This window comes from Oncorhynchus kisutch, linkage group LG10 (genome assembly GCF_002021735.2).
Source record: "Oncorhynchus kisutch isolate 150728-3 linkage group LG10, Okis_V2, whole genome shotgun sequence".
Classification (NCBI taxonomy): domain Eukaryota; kingdom Metazoa; phylum Chordata; class Actinopteri; order Salmoniformes; family Salmonidae; genus Oncorhynchus; species Oncorhynchus kisutch.
This window is the reverse complement of record NC_034183.2, coordinates 51270482-51291038: the sequence shown is the minus strand read 5'-3', so window position 1 is coordinate 51291038 and position 20557 is coordinate 51270482. Positions and strand designations below refer to the sequence as shown.

The following is a 20557-nucleotide window of genomic DNA, read 5'->3' as shown; positions in this document are numbered from 1 at the left end:
CATGACGGAGCGATTTCTACATGGCCACTCAACCTGGTTTCCACTAGATAACACAGCCAAAAATCTGCTTTCCCATTTTGTCAACAGATGCCGCTCCTACGGGAGAAATCAATAGACGGATATCACAACACTGGTGGGTAAGTTCTACTGCACAAAACAATCATTCCACTATTACTGCTGACATATTAATGGACATTTTCTGATGCAGAATTTTTTTCAAATCCTATGGGTTGCACCATTTATTATTTTATTTACCTGTTATTTTACCAGGTAAGTTGACCGAGAACACGTTCTCATTTTCAGCAACGACCTGGGGAATAGTTACAGGGGAGAGGAGGGGGGGTGAATGAGCCAATTGTAAACTGGGGATGATTAGGTGACCGTGATGGTATGCGGGCCAGATTGGGAACTAACACGATAAGTGCCATGGGATCTTTAATGATCACAGAGTCAGGACACCCGTTTAACGTCCCATCCGAAAGACAGCACCCTACACAGGGCAGTGTCCCCAATCACTGGGGCATTGGGATATTTTTTGGGATATTTTTTAGACCAGAGGAAAGAGTGCCTCCTACTGGCCCTCCAATACCACTTACAGCAGCATCTGGTCTCCCATCCAGGGACTGACCAGGACCAAACCTGCTTAGCTTCAGAAGCAAGCCAGCAGTGACATGCTGGTGGCCATTAAGAAACCTTCAGTAATACATATAGCAATGCTTATGCAGTATGGTTGTTAAGCTGCTAGCCAGCAGATGTGTCCTACCCATAGAGAATGAGAGTACTCTAGTGCCCAAAAGCCTGTTTTAGCATGGGCAACACCATTCAGGACTTTCAGCCTTTTGTAGTCAACTGGGTTAAAGGGATAGTTCATGGATTGCTGTACCTTGTCCATAGACTGCTTACAGGCTAAAGAAACCAATGTGTTATTTCTTAATTTGGGTGAACTATCCCTTTAATGAAGGATCACATAATTCTATCTAGGTCATCAGGAGGGATCAGCTAATGAATTATACTCGTGCGCAAACATTTCATAACTGCAGGTGGCAGTATGCACCATTTCAGTTTGTTTACCAACTGATAAAAACAGTACAAGAAAATTGACAACTACAAAATGGAGATGGCCTCAATTGCGCTGCCCGTGCGCTCACAGACGCCACAATGGGACAGATACAAAGATGAGACCTTTATCATTCTCTATGGTCCTATTATGAAAAAGTGGAAGCATTTAGCTGTGAAAGGAGTCGACCTGGTAGCCGTAGGAGTCGATTTTTTTTAAAGTATGTACGTTGTCTTGTACGTTTGTCTTGTTTAAGTTCATGGTCCTCTGTAGCTCAGTTGGAAGAGCATGGTAATTGCAACACAGGGATAGTGGGTACGATCCCCGGGACCAGCCAAATGTTTTTTTTTTTTTAAATGTACGCACACATGACTAAGTCACTTCGGATAAAAAGCCTCATTATTATTTCACAAGAACATTTTAGTCATTTAGCAGACACTTCTCCAAAGCGACTTACGGTAAGTGAGTGGATAGTGTAAAAAAAATATATTTTTTAAGTTGGTCCCCCATGGGAATCAAACCCACAACCCTGGTGCCATGCTCTACCAACTGAGCTACATTATTATATTACAGTACACCAAAACCATTCTGTGATTCTATTGGACCATTGGTGGAAAACAGCTGCATAAAAATACTACAACGTTAGATTGAATTGATCTTCAAATAAGGAAGAGACTTGAGAGCTTGGGGCAGACCTGTATAGGAAACTAGGAGCTGGCGTCATTCTTAACTTGACATTATATTGGAGCCTGGTATACACAGCATTCAAATATAAAACATTCCACACATGTTTTTGGTGTCTAAGTGACATTGATTAGAGAGCTTTTATACTCAATGTGTGTGTGAGTGTGTGTGTGAGAGAGAGAGAACGAGACAAGCACACACTTAAGTGTAATATACTACACATTAAGGAAATTGCACACACAGTATTATGGTGTAGAATGATGTAAGTACATAACCAATCTATTATCACAGCGATGAATTACAGCTAGCCTATATAATAATGGGAGTGATATTTTGTTGATCCAATTCCTGAACAGATCCAATTCTTTGTTAATCTAAAAAAGATGAGAAATCCCTTGCCTTGAAATGATTAGATTTGAAAAAGGAATGGAGAGAAAAGGAGAGAAAAAAAGGAGTTGACACTCAAAGCAGGGTACATGGCAACGGTGGAGGGAGGTCAGGGTGGAAGGAGGTAGAGCTCATTATGGAGCTGATCAACTGTGGAGGTGTGTGCTCTCAAAGCAGAGAAATGAATGCCACCTGGTTATGTTGATAGACAGGGTCCCCCATGCTGAGTTAAAAGGGTGTGCGTGGGAGAGAAAGGAAATGAAAGGGAGAAGGAGAGAGAAAAACACACTTTTCTTAGATAATGAGGGACTTCTGTTGTGAAGTTGGAGCGGTAGGTTATGAAGTGCCTCAAGCCTGTGTTCATGTTGCATGTGTGTGTGTGTGTGTGTGTGTGTGTGTGGATATGCTGGATGTCTTTGTACGTCTGTATGTGTAAGTGTAATGACTGAATGTACAGCCGTCTTTATTCACTCCTCAAGAGGATGCAGAAGTACGTTACATGTAGACTCCAGCATCGGCCTCATTTAACATGAAACGAGTCACATACTCGTGTTGCCCAGCAGGGAGGCAGCATGCTGAGCTCTGTGTGTGTGCAGGGTGGAGGTAGCCTGAGCACCATTCTCTTCAGCGAACCTTCCACTGCCATTCCAAATGACAAGGAGTGGAATGTTCGCTAAAGAGACTGGTACCCAGGCTAGGGTTGAGGGAGATGGAGAGATTAACTATGGGTGTTAATTAGCAAGGCGGGCTGAAAGGCTGCCTTCTAATCAGCATTGTGTGTGTGTGTGTGTGTGTGTGTATGAGAGATGTTATGAGCTCACATCTGGACAACATCTGGAGGGTAGAGTGAGTGTGTGTTTGAGGGGGGTTGTAGAGGTTTGTGCCCCTGTTTTCAGCACCACACACACACACACCGTGTAGCGTTTCCTCAGCTATGGTGTGTGTGTGTGTCCATGGCCAGAGAGAGACCTTGAGGAGCGGCCCGGCGTCACTCATTTAGTCTGTGGTTTGAGCCAATGGCGGCCTGTGTGGATGGGGTGTGTGAGGGTGTGTTTTGTATTAGTAAAGATGCATCTTTGTGGCGATGAACATATGCATTTGGGTAGTGGAGAGAGAGAACTACAGTGTTTGTGTGAATTTGCTTGCTGTGTGTATAGTGTACAGTGTGTGTGTGTCTGTCTCACCTTTGAGCAGCAGCGGTGTGAAGGGGATGAGAGGGGGCCTGAGGCTGCCCATCAGGTCTCTGTACGACTTGTGGTTCCTGGATGGATCCTGAAAAACAACAACGCGTTCACTCACTCACCCTTCACTAAATGTGCCTTTATAAATGAACCCGTAGCCACATACAGATTGGGGTCATTTACTTTTTGAGGTCAGAAGACCTATTTTATATTTGTTGACTGACAAATGGAACTGAGCTCAACCCTGATACACAGTAAGCCCATATTATAGGGGCTCCATCAACTGTCCCCTACAAGACCCCGAACAGCCACTCACCGCAATGCTCTCAAACTGCTGGAACTGCTTCCTGAACTTCCCAGGTAGGCCCTGCCACAAACAAATAGTCCCCAGAGTTAGAAACAAATCCCTACGCCAGTGTGTTTGCTGAGGTGCATGTTGACTGTCTGCATAGAGGAGTATGTATCATAGGAGGTTGGTGGCACCTTAACTGGGGGAGGACATGTCTGTGGTAATGGCAGGAGTGGAATGGTATCAAATGCATCATTCCATTTACTCCTTTCCAGCCATTATTTGCTGTCTCACCCTCAGCAGCCTCCACTGGTGTGTGTGTGTGTGTGTTTTACCTCCCAGGTGAGGCGAAGGCGGCTGACTGCAGGGTTGTCCAACCCCAGAACAACAGCTAGGAAGGACAGCAGGTCTTGCTGCTGCTTACACCTGGAGTAAACACACACACACACACACACACGTTAGATAAGACTAGACAATAACACACACTTCACCATAAACTAAAACGCCGTAAAACACACTGTTAGGAATGATCAAATAATAACACTACTGGGCACTATTTTAAACTATTATTGTGGCCACACACACACACCATTCAAATGCATTTCATCAATACAACACACCTAGGTGTAATACAATTCAATAGGTCACCCGGAACTCACAGAGCTGCGATCTTGATGAACTTGCGGAGAAGCTGCACCCTCTTGGGCAGCGACTGGCACTGCAGGATCTCGGTGGCGACCCAATGCTGCACCTCGCTGCATCGCTGCAGTACCAGCTCAAGGTTGAGGGGGCGCCAGCGAGCCTGCTCGCCGTGGAACACATAGCACACAAACTCCACCTGGACATACCAATGAAGAAACGTACTATAAGTCTACCTCATCAAAAATGTAGGTAGACCACACACAGCATAATTCCTTATCATGGAGAACTTTTTTTGCAATTATTTGTCAGAGGTTCCGCCCAGTACTAACAGCTCCACCAATCACTGACCTCATGCACGCAGCTAAAGAGCTCCCAGTCAAACACCACCAGCTGAGTGGCTACCTCCTCAGCACTCATGTCATGGAGTTTACTGTCGCCGGGTGACCAGTGGATCTCCTCAGGTAAGGGAAGCTAAGGAGAAAAAAAAAAAAAGTCTTACCAGAGAAGCTTTGGACTAAAGCACCTTCATTGTTTCATCTCCTTAGCATGTTTATGAGCACAATAATGACTCAAATGTAAACAATGTTGTTTAGAGCTATCCAAAATAGCCACCAGCCAGGGCTTTTGTTTCTCCATTGTTAAGTGATGACTCGTGTTCTAGGACTCACCAGGCTCTCCAGCTCGGAGGGCTCGCAGGCAAACAGGTGAGTGTTGACTCCCAGGGTGGTGAAGACCGCCTCGTCGCTAGGCCGGAAAGCGGTCTTCTCTGAGAACACAACACAAATGAGCCCACACATCAGCACACACGCAATGGATTAGTAGAGATTCCAGCAACACATAACAAGAAGCACACAGATACACGTCAGAACATCAACGAACTGTTTTCATCTCCATAGAGTCAAAACACTATGGCAGCTTAGCGCCAAGCAGTGGTGGGTAGTCATTTGTGGATTTAAATCTAAACCTCTTTGTGGATGTAAGCGTCGCTGTTCAAACAATCATGTCAAAGCTTGCATTGTCTGATTGGGTGTTTTGGTTGTGGCTGTTTTTTTCCTGCAGAACGCCAATCAAAAGTAGGCATGGCGAGAAGTAATCGTAGGTTTAAAGTATACAGTATCTGTGTGTGGGTGGTCCTACCCCCGGCGGAGGTGACAGCCACCAGCAGCAGGTTGCCAGGTTGGGTTGGCTGGTCTTCGCTGTACTGCAGCTTCTCCCTGACTAGCGCCAGTATCTCCCCCACGCGGCACGACAGACGGCTGCGGATCGTCACGTACGAGTGGTCCGGCGTGTACACCCTGCAAAAGACTGCGCGCGCACACACACAACACACACAGCCGTTTTAACTTCACCCACATGGCTTTAGTGTGTACAACATCTGTCCCATATCGGTTGGCCTATATCTGAATACCTTAGAAAGGAAAATACCACTCAAAAACAATCTTTGGGTATTTTTTGTTTCTTCTTCATTAGTCCACTGTTGATACAGTCCCAAAATGTTTTGCATGTGAGAAATTACGTTTTTTTTCCCCAAGATATAGAACTTTCAAAATACAGAAAGTATCACAGTATGATTGATGTGTCTCACTCACTCTCATCTGAGCCCCGGAAGGCCTCTCTGGGCTGCAGACAGGCATCGATGCGACGGAAGTGGCGGAAAAGAGGGCGGACCTGCTTCTTCCGAATCTCCTTGTCCTCCTCTGAGCTGCTTAGGGAAACACAGTAGACGGTCTTGTCAGTCTTTGCATCCTTTCAAAGCCAGCGAGTTTTTAAATTGGGTGTGACGGCTTGTGTGCCGCAGTGGGATGGACCCACAAGGTCTGTATGTACCGTCGCCTGCAAGTAAGTAGATTGTAATTAATAGGGGCCAGAGTTCTTCCTTACAAGGTCAGGGGAAACTCCTAGCCCTATTTATAGGGGAAGGCACCACAATGTGTTACATAAACCAGTGTGAGCTAGGAGGCTAAAGGAGAAACCAAGGCTTTGCGAAAGTATTCACCCCCCCTTGGCATTTTTTCTATTTTGTTGCCTTACAACCTGGAACTAAAATAGATTTTTTTGGGGGGGGGTTTGTATCATTTGATTTACACAAAAAAAACAGAACTTGAGCGTGCATAACTATTCAACCCCCCCCCCCCCCGCCACCCCCGAATTCAGTACTTTGTAGAGCCACCTTTTGCAGTAATTACAGCTGCAAGTCTCTTGGGGTATGTCTCTATAAGCTTGGCACATCTAGTGACTGGGAGTTTTGCCCATTCTTCAAGGCAAAGCTGCTACAGCTCCTTCAAGTTGGATGGGTTCCGCTGGTGTACAGCAAAGTCATACAACAGATTCTCAATTGGATTGAGGTCTGGGCTTTGACTAGGCCATTCCAAGACATTTAAAATGTTTCCCGTTAAACCACTCGAGTGTTGCTTTAGCAGTATGCTTAGGGGCATTGTCCTGCTGGAAGGTGAACCTCCGTCCCAAATCTCTGGAAGACAAACATTTTCTAAATAATGGATTTAATGGTGCTCCGTGGGATGTTCAGCGTTTTGGATATTTTTTTATAACCCAACCCTGATCTGTAGTTCTCCACAACTTTGTCCCTGACCTGTTTGGAGAGCTCCTTGGTCTTCATGGTGCCCCTTGCTCGGTGGTGGCCCTTGCTCGGTGGTGCCCCTTGCTCGGTGGTGCCCCTTGCTCGGTGGTGCTGCAGACTCTGGGGCCTTTCAGAACAGGTGTATGTATACTGAGATCATGTGACAGATCATGTGGCACTTAAATAAAGTCCACCTGTGTGCAATCTAACTGACTTACTATGTGACTTCTGAAGGTAATTGGTTGCACCAGATCTTATTTAGGGGCTTCATAGCAAAGGGGGTGAATACATACACACGCACCATTGTAACAGTTCTTATATTTTTTGAAAACAAGTTTTTTTTTCCATTTCACTTCAACAATTTGGAGTATTTTGTGTATGTCAAATTACATGAAATCTAAATAATAATCCATTTAAATTACAGGTTGTAATGCAACAAAATAGGAGATACGCCAAGGGGGATGAATACTTTTGCAAGGCACTGTATTACACTAATTAATAGTGATTGTTAAACTTGTGAGATAAAAGGCATTCAGACTAAACCAAGAGGAGTGATACAGCAACATCCAGCTGCAATGCCTTTCACAGCCCCAGAACACCAGAAAAGCTGTCCCTAGCAGACTGGTGCTAAAAGGCAAGACTGTGGGCTCGGTGTGTGTGTGTGTGTGTATATGTGCGTGTGTATCTGGCTGGCGTGGATGTGTGACTTACGGGCATTGGAGGATCTCGGTCCATCGCTGAAGCTTCAGCACGTCTTCCACGAGCTCGGGGAACTGACTGAGTTCTTGGACTGCACACAGATATAGCTCCTGAGGCAGAGGAGAGACATCACATTCAGAGAGGGAGTGCACTTTGTGCCTCTCGTCTGTGTGCTCGTTTGTGTCTACCAGCACTGTGTGGGCAGTTGCAGTTCGTCACAAGATCTGCTGCTAGACAGACTGCATCTACAGTATTCCAGAAATAAAGCGAGACAGAACACCAGAGATACAGGTAGACGACAGTGGAGACAGAACAGAGCAGTGGAAGAAGCCAAGGGGTCTGTGTGAAAGAAACTGACAAGAGATGTGTTATTAAATGTGACTACAGAAGGAAAGGTAGAAGCGCCCCAAAAGCCGCCTCACTTCCCAAGGTGTGCTCAGCTGAGTCAGTTCCGTCACCATGACAACCCGGGCGGCACTAAAAAGAGTGCCGCCAGAATCAACACTCCACACAGCTCCCACCCAGAGAGAACGCCACAGCACACGGACTTGATGCCAGGCTGCTTGGATGGAAGAGCAGGTGTGTGTGTGTGTGTGTGTGTGTGCTTGTAGTGTGTGTTTAACACTGACAAATCATTCGATCTCACACCATCGTCCTGCAGGATGGCTATTGTGTGTGTGGTGTATCTGTGCACACGTGTGTGTGTGTGTGTGTGGTGTATCTGTGCACACGTGTGTGTGTGGTGTATCTGTGCACACGTGTGTGTGTGTGTGTGTGTGTGTGTGTGGTGTATCTGTGCACACGTGTGTGTGTGTGTGTGTGTGTGTGTGGTGTATCTGTGCACACGTGTGTGTGTGTGTGTGTGTGTGTGGTGTATCTGTGCACACGTGTGTGGTGTATCTGTGCACACGTGTGTGGTGTATCTGTGCACACGTGTGTGTGTGTGGTGTATCTGTGCACACGTGTGTGTGGTGTATCTGTGCACACGTGTGTGTGTGTGTGTGGTGTATCTGTGCACGCGTGTGTGTGGTGTATCTGTGCACACGTGTGTGTGTGTGTGGTGTATCTGTGCACGCGTGTGTGTGGTGTATCTGTGCACACGTGTGTGTGTGTGTGGTGTATCTGTGCACGTGTGTGTGTGTGTGGTGTATCTGTGCACGTGTGTGTGTGTGTGGTGTATCTGTGCACGTGTGTGTGTGTGTGGTGTATCTGTGCACGTGTGTGTGTGTGTGTGTGTGTGTGGGACCAGTACCTTGGGGAAGCTGTTGGACCTCTCGCCCTCTTCCTGCAGCAGTTCTCTGTACGTGTCCAGGTAACGGAAGGCAACACTTAGCACAGCCTGCTTCCTCTCTGTCCCGTCCCAGCTGGGCCAGCCCTCCCCTGCCTTCCCCTCCACACCAAATCTGAACCCAGAGTCAAGGAGAAAAGCCACAGAGACAGACGGAGAGAGAATATCTACTGATGCCTGTCATTAGGAGATTGATATTGAAGCTGGAGAGCGCTATTTTCTAGTACTTGTTTACTATACACACACACCAAAATGATTTATGTCGTACTAGCACAAATTACACTCTTCGTAATTGCATCATAGTTGCACAACATCGGTTGTGAATACCTTCACGCACACGCCACACTGACAGAAGACACACATTAAAATTACCGCTCACAGACACATGCAGACGCTCAAAGACATCCTGTGGAAACGCAACTAAACTCGCTGAAACACACAGCTGGAGAACCATGGTCACCTGACGCGCAGATGGAAAAACACAGTATTTCAGTGCAGTGTGTTCAGAGTCAAACAAGCAACTAGTAATTACAGCTTAACCAGAGCAGAGAGCTGTGTGGTGAAGGCTCTCAGACACACCCATCGTTGCCCACACACACACTCTCTCCTCTTTCCTCCAGCTCCCAGCACAACAGGAGGAGAGCATCTTAGCAAATAATGCAGGAAAGAGTTTGAAGAGCTCTGCACGGCATAGTCTTTCCACCAGAATTAGTGTGATATTTGGATATTTTCAGTCTGTGACTTGAGGCATGCCATCATGCGTCTGTGTTGTACTCACCACCAAAGAGTAGTCATACGTGCGCATGCATGCACATGCACACACGCGCACACACACACACGGGGAAACCTGACATCCTATTCTAAATATAAAAAGGGGACTACCCACCTGACTTCATGGCTAAACTGAAGGGGACTATCCCTGACACACTCCTCTATTTCAGACCACAATCCAAGTCCACCACAGGCCTGTGACCTTCAAACTCACACACTGAACAGTATTTACCAATGCCTTCGATGACATTCCAGATCTAGTAATTCTATATCTATGATCCCCTGTTCGCCTAATTCTCCCAGCTCCAGAAACAGCAACCTAACCCTAAGGCCAACTGCTGGGTTTATATTGCACTCCAGTTTCTAATTCTCTCGGTTCTGTTCAACTGGGTTGTGTTCTATTGCTGGTGTGGGAGTTTGGCACCAGCCCCCACAGTGGCTAGGAGTCCCCCCCACAGGGCTCTTCAACATAGCCGGGGTTCTGGGCTTTGATCGCTCAGCCACTACAAGTGTGGTGTAGTGTGTATGTGTCTTTAGAGTGTGTGTGAAGGGTCTGGGATGAGTTGTCCAGGGAGAGTGAAGTAAAGGGAACAATTCTCAGTTTTCCTAATGGAATTGGAGGTAGCTTTTGTTTTCATTTCCAGCAGGAAGCCAAACACATTTCCACAACAAACAAAAAAGATCTGATTAGGCTGGACTAGGGCCAGCGAGACTGAGGGAGAGGTATGGATGGAGAGAAAGAGAGAGAAGAGAAAAAGAAAGGGTGTGAGAGAAAGACAACGGGAGGGAGGAGGAGAGGGTTAAGAGGTACAGTGGAGAACAGGCTGGATCATTGATCATTTGTAAAGAACACCCCTCTCCACACACACTGGGGCATCCCACTAGGGCCCAGACAAGCTGCATTAAGGGCAGCGAGGCATGCGGACGGTCTTTCCCAGAATGCCTTTGTGTTGCCGTCTCCGTCGAGACGCCCATTGTCGTCTGGAGGGCCGCTCAGGCCTCTAAAACACACACACACACAGCCAGGGTCTTCCGTGAGGGAATGTAGGTCAGACACACTGAACGGGGGTTCTGAGATAAAAGGTGGTGCAGTGTCTATCCACACGCTTAACAAAAACGTAGACAGACAGACACTATCCCTTTACACACAGACATGCACCGACAGACTCACTATATCTGGGGGAATACATACCGTCTCATCACTAAAAGATGAATGTCTTCACTTACAGTACATACACCCTTAAAAAAAAGCAAGCTATCATAATTGGGGGGGGGCAAGCTATTGTAATGGGGGGGGGGAGGAAGATTCTAAAGCCAGACATAGGCAGTATTATCACATCATTGCTGTAAATATGTTCATTGTAGATCGGCAGAGGCCGAATATAATATCCATTGGTCCACTGTAGTGTAATAATATGGGAAACGGAGTTAGCCACGAGGCAGACGTTAAGTAGCAGTGTGGCCCATTGCCAATGAATGCACTACTACCGCGACCCAAATCCACAGCTCTGTGTCGGGGAATGGAGCTCAACTTTACTGAACCCCCTGTGGTGGTGCCAAAACAGAAACCCCGTTCCTTGGCTTGGTGCAGACGGGAGCCAGTGGAGTTGTTGTTACTTAGGAGTTTTCGGTTCTTAAGCCTTCGGTCGAGTGCTCCTGCCAAGTTACGCGCAACAGCACTGGATAATCGTACTCAAATTGAGCGTCGGCCTGAGTAGCCTAATATGGCTTTGATACTGCAGAAATATCAATATTCATAAAGAATGACTTTTTAAAAATGTTTTATTTTATTTTTATCAGCTAATTTGCAAGAGATTTTATTTGAACACTGTGTGCATGTTCCACGAAAAACAGCCCTTGCTTTTAACACAGCGAATATCATATGCTAGGCTACTTAACATGTCGCTTCAAATGACAAAGAGAACCCTTTCTAAAGCACAAAAACATGTTGCCCATGTCCAAATAGGTGTCAAGGCCAGTTCAGGGCCATTGTTTATATTAGCCTAGCGAAGTAGCGGCGTTGAACAAAACCGCATTCTCTTGGCGCTAACGAGCACTCGGGACAGGAAACCCGAAGTGGGCCACCCTCGCCTAGCACGGCGGATGGGGGTGAACGGACCGAGCCTTCCTGGCATCCCAGTTCTTCCTGGGGATGTCTGGGAAGGGTGCGCAGGTGTGTGTGTGTTTACACATTGGGGCTCCCAGGCTAGGCCAGGAAGGAAAGGGAAGGTAAAGGATACTGCTGGAGTAGGACCTGCTGGAACCTGTCCGAGGCCAGGAAGATGGGGTGTGTCAACATGAAGTCATCCAGGAGTGTTTCTGTAGAAACGAGAGAGAGAGAGAGAAGAAAATAGTCAGGAAAAGAAAGTGAGAGAAAGTGATTATGACGAGGGAATATTGGAAGAGGGAGAGGAAGAGAGCGGGAGGAGAGAGAAAATGCACGTTAATTATGCATGGATGTGCTTCTACAGCCGTTGCAGCTGAAGCTCCACTGTGCTTGTTTAACCGGTCATGCCCCCAAAACTCTAATTTGATTATTGCGTCAGAGATTTTTTTAAACTAAAAGAAACGGGCGTCTGAAATCCCTTAACGTCACCTTTGTCTGCTGTTAAATCCCGGGCCCTGGCGCAGCGCGGGGGGCTTCTGCTACTGGGCTAAGATAAATCCTGTCTCAGTGAAACCGCCACCTGGTCCTCTGTGCTCCAATTCAGTCTGCAGTCTATAGCGCTACACCAGAGGGGAGGGCAATGTGGTGGCCTCTATTAATAAACCCTGACTAGGAGTCGCGGACCGGCTGGACTTGCGGTTAAAGTCGCCCCAATCCCACTAAATCAGATGAGATTTCATTGACTCGTGCTGTGTTATTACTATTTCAAAATGACAACAAACGAGGCGGATGAAATTGGAAAGTGTAGGCCCATTTCCTCTCTGGTTAGGGGAAGTTGTTATTCTGGACAAGCGGTAGACGGAGTGTGGAGGGATTGTTACCGGTGACATGCGATTGTGACAGGATTGACTTTCCCTAGTTTACTGCTGGTATTATGGGGATAAGCAGACAAGTGGATACCTGACCTCACAGGGTCAGACATATGGGATAAAAGTGTTCTATTTTACAGACAGGTATTAACACACTAATCATCAACAAGACACCACACACACACTAGGGGTGTGAGGATGTTGACAATGTAGGCCTGCAGATGTCTCTGTTCGGGATATGCAAAAAAATAAAAAATAAATGTAAAAAATGTTTTTATGAAAATTACTAGAAGCTGCGACACAGAGTGCATCATTAAGAGCGCACTCACTAGATGTGCTAATCAAACCTCCCCCATGCTCGATCCCAGACTGAGACGGTCACAAAATGGAACCCACTGACCTCTGAGGGGGTGTGTGTGTGTGTGTGTGTTTTGTGTGTGTGTGTGTGTGTGTGTATTTGGCACACGTTGGAGCGGGGCTGGGACAGTGGAATGGCAATACCTGCTTTGGATTCATAAAGCGTAGAAAGCATGGAGGTGTTGGCTGTTACTGTTCGATCACCACTAGATTAAGGCCTGTTCAGACCGCTCTTCCTCCTGGCTATTCTAACTGACTCCTTCATATTTCAACAGGAACGAAAGAACATACTGTGTGACATTGGATATAATGAATAACTTCAGAAGTCATTCTCTGTATGTGATTCTACTTCTAGGGTCTATGTACCATGCTTGATTGTAATAGAGGCTTCTGATCCACTCACTGCCTAAAGTATCCACTACATATGGCAATTATGCTCTTCCAATGAACGTAATATATGGTGTCGGTGTCCATGTGTGGATGACATTTAATGATGTATTGTGTGTTCGACTGTGCATGCTAGCGTGTGTGTCTGTGTCTTGTAGTCTCTGCGTGCTGCAGTGAGTGAGTCCACGTATTGTCGACCTCTTGGCAGTACTGGTTTCCCCACAGTTGCCTGGGAGACGCCACATTGAGTGGCTGCAGTGAGACTGAGCCCAGAAAGAGAGAGAGGGAGAGGAAGAGCAGCAAAAGTTGAGCAGAGGAAGCAAACAGAACAATATGAAAGTAGCAACAGGCAGGCAAAGCAAAGAGAGAGGAGAGGAACGAAAGAGCGCGAGAGAGAGTGTGAACGTGGGTGGCGGAGGAGAAACAATTGCAATGCAAAGGAGAGAGAACCAGAGGAAAGTGCATGAGAAAGAGAGAATAAGAGGAGTGGGTGAGTGAGTGAGGAAGAGGGGTGAAGGGACGCAGGTTTCAATCTTCTTCCTAATCATTATCCCCCTGGAGCTGTGTGTGTGACCACAGGAAAATAGCACATATGTTCAACTCCATACCTGCAAAGGAACAGCAGGGCACTACAGAGCTAGCTATGAAGTGCAGTGTGGCAGATGAGACCATAGAAACAAATAGCATAGAGAGGACACATTGCTTGTTTGTTTCATGTGGAGCTTACATTCTAAAGTCTCATAGTAAGAGGCCAGCATAGATCTGAATGTGAGAGAAGGCATCATGTTTGACTCATCCAATATGGCTGTTGGGCTCTCGGGCAGGTTGCCACTGTGTTTTGTTGGGGATGTCTGTTCAGTCCATTCATGTTCTAGATGAGGGGGAAGACCCATTTTGACAGGCTCGTAGATCCACACAGGGGTAACAGAGAGAGATGGCCACTGATAATCTCCCTGCTCCTCTGTCAAACTCTAACACGGTGTGTCCAACTTCCACGCCAAAGAGAAAAATAGCATGTGCTGAAGATGGATCGGCGCACGTAACAGGGGTGGGAAGACGTTTTCCCCCTCGCCAAAGCCTGTTCTCTCGCTTTCTCTCCTCCCACCACGCATTTTGCAGAAGCTTAAAGTGCAGAAAATCTCTGGCTCAGATTAGAATTGAGCACACTGCTCCACATGACAGGAGTGGGAGAGGAGCACAAATCCAACTCCCACATAAACACAGACACAAAACACATACGCCCAGAATCTCAAACATGTGCACCCCCACGCACACGCTGTACATGTACACATAAACGTGCATGCTTACGCATTCATGCAAAGGTAGATTATTTCAAATGGATACTACACATACATGCACGTACAAAACTAATTTATAGATGACAGACTCTCTCATTCAAACACCTGTGCATAAACAGAAAATAAATTAAATTAAATTAAAAAGAAACACTCCCTCCCTGCCCACCTCCCACAGTCTGTGCCTGCATTCAAACGGCAAGAGGGCTGTGGTGGGAGGGGGGGCGGGGGGGGGGTGAAGGCCATGCATGCATGTTTGAGATTTGGAGTGGGCAGAGCATACAGCCTTGAAGAACACCCTATCCCCCTTTCTCTCTGGCCCTGCAGGAAGCACAACGGCTGGGAGGGGAGGAGTGCACACTCCCTTCAGGGGTGGAAAATGGCAGGATGGAGAGATGGAAGGAGGTTGTTGTTCAAGTCACAGCTGTGAACCACCTCATACCAAGGGGGAGTAGTTTCAGAATCATAACGTGAGGTCTGGAGACCGCTCATAAAGCAACAGCTGTACATGTGGTTTGGATCTGGATGTGAACCAGTGGGACTGATTCAAAAACAAGATATTTACTCCGGAGGTGCTGACCTGTTGCACCCTCTACAACCGCTGTGACCCTGCTTGTCTTTAATGGCCATGTACTCTTATAATCTCAACCTGGCACAGCCAGAAGAGGACTGGCCACCCCTCAGAGCCTGGTTCCTCTAGGTTTCTTCCTATGTTTCTGCCCTTCTAGAGAGTTTTTCAAAGCCACCGTGCTTCTACATCTGCATTGCTTGCTGTTTGTGGTTTTAGGCAGGGTTTCTGTACAGCACTTTGTGACATCTGCAGATGTAAAAAAGGTCTTTATAAATACATTTGATTTAATATTGGAGACACAAAAGCAGATTTCAGCCCATCCCTAGCTACTAACTGAACTCGTCTGGTATGCAGTTATATAAAACTGTGATACGTATCCCGTTTCTATGGTGACCTTGTCTTTTTGACTGTACTCTACCTTACTATGCGCACACACGCGCCCTCAGCGTTCTGTTAAGTGTTTGGGTTTCAGCAAGAAGCGGTCAGATGGAGAGGTAGAGAGAGTGTGTGTGTGTGTGGGCGAGTTTGTGTGTGTACTCTCTGCATCTGCCTGTCGGCGCTTGTCCCACTTATCTGGTGCATCTCCAGCCCTCTGCCCACCTTCCCCACGCCAATTCTCATTCTCCACCTCCATTGACATGCAAATGAACACCAGGGCAAATATAAAAACACACGCGCACACATACACAATCCTGCGTTGAAATGGCAGAGGAAAAATTCACACACACACACACACACACACACACACAAAGCAGATATGCATAGACAATCTGGATTTAGTTAGTAACCCTAAAGCAAATGGTGACAAACATAAACACAGACACGCAGCATTGGTTCCCTGCTGTTCATAGTGAACGGCAGCCCTCTTCTCTGGTTAACCTAATTCAAGCTGCACCCAGGAGCTACACGGAGGCATTCCCTCCCCAACCACAACCCTCCCTTTTTGGGCAGTGGAGAGACTCGTCTGAAGAAAGGCTCAAATATGCATCCGAGGGCATCCAACTTGAGGAAATTCCTGTGCCAGTCACATAGCATTATCCACACTTGTGGGAAAGTATCAGACACATAGATGAAGTACCAGTCAAAAGGTTTGGACCCACATACTCATTCATGTTTAAAAAATTAAAAATTCAAAAAAATAATCTACATTTTAGAATAATAGTGAAGACATCAAACTATGAAATAACACATGGAATCATGTAGCAACCAAAAAAAGTGTTAAAGAAATACACAATTATATTTTAGATTCTTCAAAGTTGCAACCCTTTGCCTTGACAGCTTTGCACACTCTTGGCATTCCCTCAACCAGCTTCATGAAGTCGTCACCTGGAATGCATTTCAATTTACAGGTGTGCCTTGTTAGAAGTTAATTTGTGGAATTTCTTTCCTTCTAATGTGTTTGAGCCAATCAGTTGTGTTGTGACAAGGTGGGATGGTATACAGAAGAAAGCCCTATTTGGTAAAAGACCAAGTCCATATTATGAAAAGAACAGTTCAAATAAGTAAAAAGAAACAACAGTCCATCATTACTTTAAGACATGAAGGTCAGTCAATCCGGAAAATGTTGAATAAAATTTTATTGGTCACATACACGTGTTTTGCAATGTTATTGCGGGTGTAGCGAAATGCTTGTGAACTTTGAACGTTTCTTCAAGTGCAGTCGCAAAAAGCACCACGCTCTATGATGAAACTGGCTCTCATGAGGACCACCACAGAAAAGGAAGAGCCAGAGTTAACTCTGCTGCAGAGGATAAGTTCATTAGAGTTACCAGCCTCAGAAATTGCAGCTCAAATAAATGCTTCAGAGATCAAGTAACAGACACATCTCAAAATCAACTGTTTAGAGGAGACTGTGTGAATCAGGCATGGCTACCACAGCATTCTGCAGCGTTATGCCATCCCATCTGGTTTGCGCTTAGTGGGACTATCATTTGTGTTTCAACAGCACAATGATCTAACACACCTCCAGGCTGTGTAAGGGCTATTTGACCAAGAAGGAGAGTGATGAAGTGCTGCATCAGATGACCTGACCTCCACAGTCACCCGACCTCAACCCAAAAGAGATGGTTTGGAATGAGTTGGACCGCAGAGTGAAAGACAAGCAGACAAAAATTGCTCAGCATATGTGGGAACTCCTTCAAGACTGTTGGAAAAGCATTCCCCATGAAGCTGGTTGAGAGAATGCCAAGAGTGTGCAAAGATTGCAAACCTAAATCAACCATTTATCAGATCATCAAGAACTTCAAGGAGAGCGGTTCAATTGTTGTGAAGAAGGCTTCAGAGCGCCCAAGAAAGTCCAGCATTCGCCAGGACCGTCTCCTAAAGTTGATTCAGCTGCGGGATCGGGGCACCACCAGTACAGAGCTTGCTCAGGAATGGCAGCAGGCAGGTGTGAGTGCATCTGCATGCACCGTGAGGCGAAGACTTTGAGGATGGCCTGGTGTCAAGAAGGGCAGCAAAGAAGCCACTTCTCTCCAGGAAAAACATCAGGAATAGACTGATATTCTGCAAAAGGTAAAGGGATTGGACTGATGAATCGCCATTCCGATTGTTTGGGGCATCTGGAAAATACTTGTCCGGAGAAGACAAGGTGAGCGCTACCATCAGTCCTGTGTCATGCCAACAGTAAAGCATCGTGAGACCATTCTTGTGTGGTTGGTTGCTTCTCATCCAAGGGAGTGGGCTCACTCATAATTTTGCCTAAGAACACAGCCACGAATAAAGAATGGTACCAACACATCCTCCAAGAGCAACTTCTCCCAACCATGCAGGAACAGTTTGGTGACGAACAATGCCTTTTCCAGCATGATGGAGCACCTTGCCATAAGGCAAAAGTGATAACTAAGTGGCTCGGGGAACAAAACATCAATATTTTGGGTCCATGGCCAGGAAACTCCCCAGACCTTAATCCCATTGAGAACTTGTGGTCAATCCTCAAGAGGCGGGTGGACAAACAAAAACCCACAAATTCTGACAAACTCCAAGCATTGATTATGAAAGAATGGGCTGCCATCAGTCAGGATGTGGCCCAGTTAGTTGACAGCATGCCAGGGTTGATTGCAGAGGTCTTGAAAAAGAAGGGTCAACACTGCAAATATTGACTCTTTGCATCAACTTCATGTAATTGTCAATAAAAGCCTTTGACACTTATGACATGCTTGTAATTATACTTCAGTATTCCATAGTAACATCTGACAAAAATATCAAAAGACACTGAAGCAGCAAACTTTGTGGAAATGAATATTTGTGTCATTCTCAACTTATGGCCACGACTGTACATGATTCCCTGTGTTATTTCATAGTTTTGAAGTCTTCACTACTATTCTACAATGTAGAAAATTGTAAAAAATAAAGAAAAACCCTGGAATGAGTAGGTGTCCAAACTTTTGACTGGTCCTAATATAAATATATATATATATATATAATATCCAGATTTGGAAGCACTGCTCTACTGTTTATTATAGGTCCACTGTAATAGGACACTTCATGCACGTTGTTATTTTCCCAAGACACTCCCACCAAGCAACACTACGGGTCACGCCCCAGATGTCTAAGCGATACGCCCACATGGCGTCTCCCTCTAGTACACGCCCCTGTGACAGAGCTATAAGAATAAGTGCACATGTACAAACACACATGGCTGCCATGGGAAACACCCTTAATCAATAGACTTCACCAAGAAAGAAAAGGCTAAGACGTTTTTCCTCAGTTTAGGTTCTGAGCACACGTCGTTGCCCTTCAACTCAGCTGCTGTGACCTTTTGTCTGCTATTCACACATTTAAAGTCCATGTTGGAACTGAAGGTTGGGATTGATGGGTCTCTGTTGGAGCCCTTCTGACAGCAGAACTCAGGAGGAGATGGCTACTGCAAACATATGCCTTTCACCTTTCCTTCATTTCTCATCACTGACGTTTCCTCGAGGTCCTGAAAGAAGAATCTACCGCACAATGCTTTCGTTGGAAAGTTTGAACTACTAACATTTTGCTCTTCACACTGTGTGTTCAGAGGATACTCTAAGTAACAATGCACCTGCCATAGTGGCTTCTTGCCTTCTCCAAATCCTCTCAGTTTATCATTATGTAGCATGTACATCTTCCTCTGGCCCTTATGCTGGGGACCATTCTGGAGAGAGTATGCTTCTCGGCCCTGGATTGTCCCTTAAATGTAACCTGACATTTTTCCATGCTAGTCAATTCTCTCTAATACAACTGTTCCCAAATCAGATTCCTAAGCCTGCCAAGTTGATTGGTCTACTATCCCCTGCGATTAGGCCTGTTCCTGGGTCAATATTTAGTGTTACAGGGGGAGGGACGGAGGGTTGTTATTACTGCCGCTGGTTAGCGGCGTTTCTCCTAGTGTGCTTGGGGCCATCTGTGTGCGAGCGTGTGTGCCTAATGTGGCACCTCGCACGGCAGAGAAATAACCACTGCTCCTGTCACATCAAAGGATGTCAAGTGGCGGGGCAGTTCACCAGGGTAAGTCATCGTCACTACCCGGCTGGCTAGGCTGCTGCTACCCGACTCCCTCTGGATGGTCAACACTCAGAGAAAGAAGCCACTGCACTGATCTACTTGTCATCAGCCCACCTGGATAGGCTAGTAGGTAAAGAAGTGCTGATTAGATGAGAACATCCTTATGATACAGAAGCCAGTTAACAAGTGTCTTTTGCTCGATCGCTCTGTCCCCTTCTTCCTCTCACTGGCTGGCACACTGTCCACATAGTTTATGGAAGCTCTATTCCCTCTCTCCCAAGTCTCATGTTCTCAAACACTCAACTCCTTCCTTCCTGCACTCCCTCTGTTTCTCTTCCTCCCACTCCTCCTCCTCCTCCTCTTGCTTCCCTGCGAGTGCTGGTTGCCATGTGAACAGGTGCTGTGCTGGAGAGCCTCTTTTCCACGCCGGGCACACAGATAGACAAGCTCCAACCCGCTCTCACACACACACACACACACACACACACATCCAAGCACACACTCTTATGCAAGCACATAAATGCACACATCCATCCAAGCTAAAAAAGTACAGAAATCCAAACACATGCATCAAAGTGCACACACACACACGCGCAAAGAAAACCTACAGAGACACACACACACACAGTAAGGCAAGTCAATCAGCCCTGGAGGGCCCCATCGTGCTCTCCTCTCCCCAGAGTGGTCCAGGTGCGTGGGCTAAAGAGGAGAGTGCAGGCATGTAGAGAGGGGGGGGGGAGGCCATCCCTCCCTTCCTTATGTAAAAGCATCCAAAAGGAGTGGGCACTAGGCTAGCAGCTTCTCTTTTAATCCCTCTTTCTTTACATAAAAGAATCATCAGAATCCCTCCCACACTGCCCAACGCAATCACATTTTCTCTCTGCACTTTGTCCCTTTTCCGCCACTCGCCTTTCGTTCCACA

The 20557-nt window shown here is 46.4% G+C and overlaps 1 protein-coding gene across 4 annotated transcripts in view; it reads right to left on the bottom strand.

Annotated features, from left to right (window-relative positions):
* Window positions 1–20557, bottom strand: part of LOC109898348 (rap guanine nucleotide exchange factor-like 1) — a 32546-nt gene that overhangs the window by 6246 nt on the left and 5743 nt on the right. Inside the window, exons 1-12 of one of the 4 annotated variants that reach the window (XM_031833898.1) lie at window positions 12173–12333; window positions 11817–11895; window positions 8770–8920; window positions 7530–7627; window positions 5830–5945; window positions 5378–5545; window positions 4909–5006; window positions 4589–4711; window positions 4258–4436; window positions 3934–4024; window positions 3626–3676; window positions 3313–3400 (exon numbers count right to left, since the gene is read on the bottom strand). In XM_031833898.1, coding sequence (XP_031689758.1) covers window positions 3313–3400; window positions 3626–3676; window positions 3934–4024; window positions 4258–4436; window positions 4589–4711; window positions 4909–5006; window positions 5378–5545; window positions 5830–5945; window positions 7530–7627; window positions 8770–8920; window positions 11817–11875 — 1222 coding nt within the window. In that variant the 5' untranslated portion in view covers window positions 11876–11895; window positions 12173–12333. Of the gene's footprint in view, window positions 1–570; window positions 2352–3312; window positions 3401–3625; window positions 3677–3933; window positions 4025–4257; window positions 4437–4588; window positions 4712–4908; window positions 5007–5377; window positions 5546–5829; window positions 5946–7529; window positions 7628–8769; window positions 8921–11816; window positions 11896–12172; window positions 12334–20557 lie in introns of those variants that run through there. The other 3 variants (XM_020493298.2, XM_020493295.2, XM_020493296.2) reach the window with 3 other exon arrangements.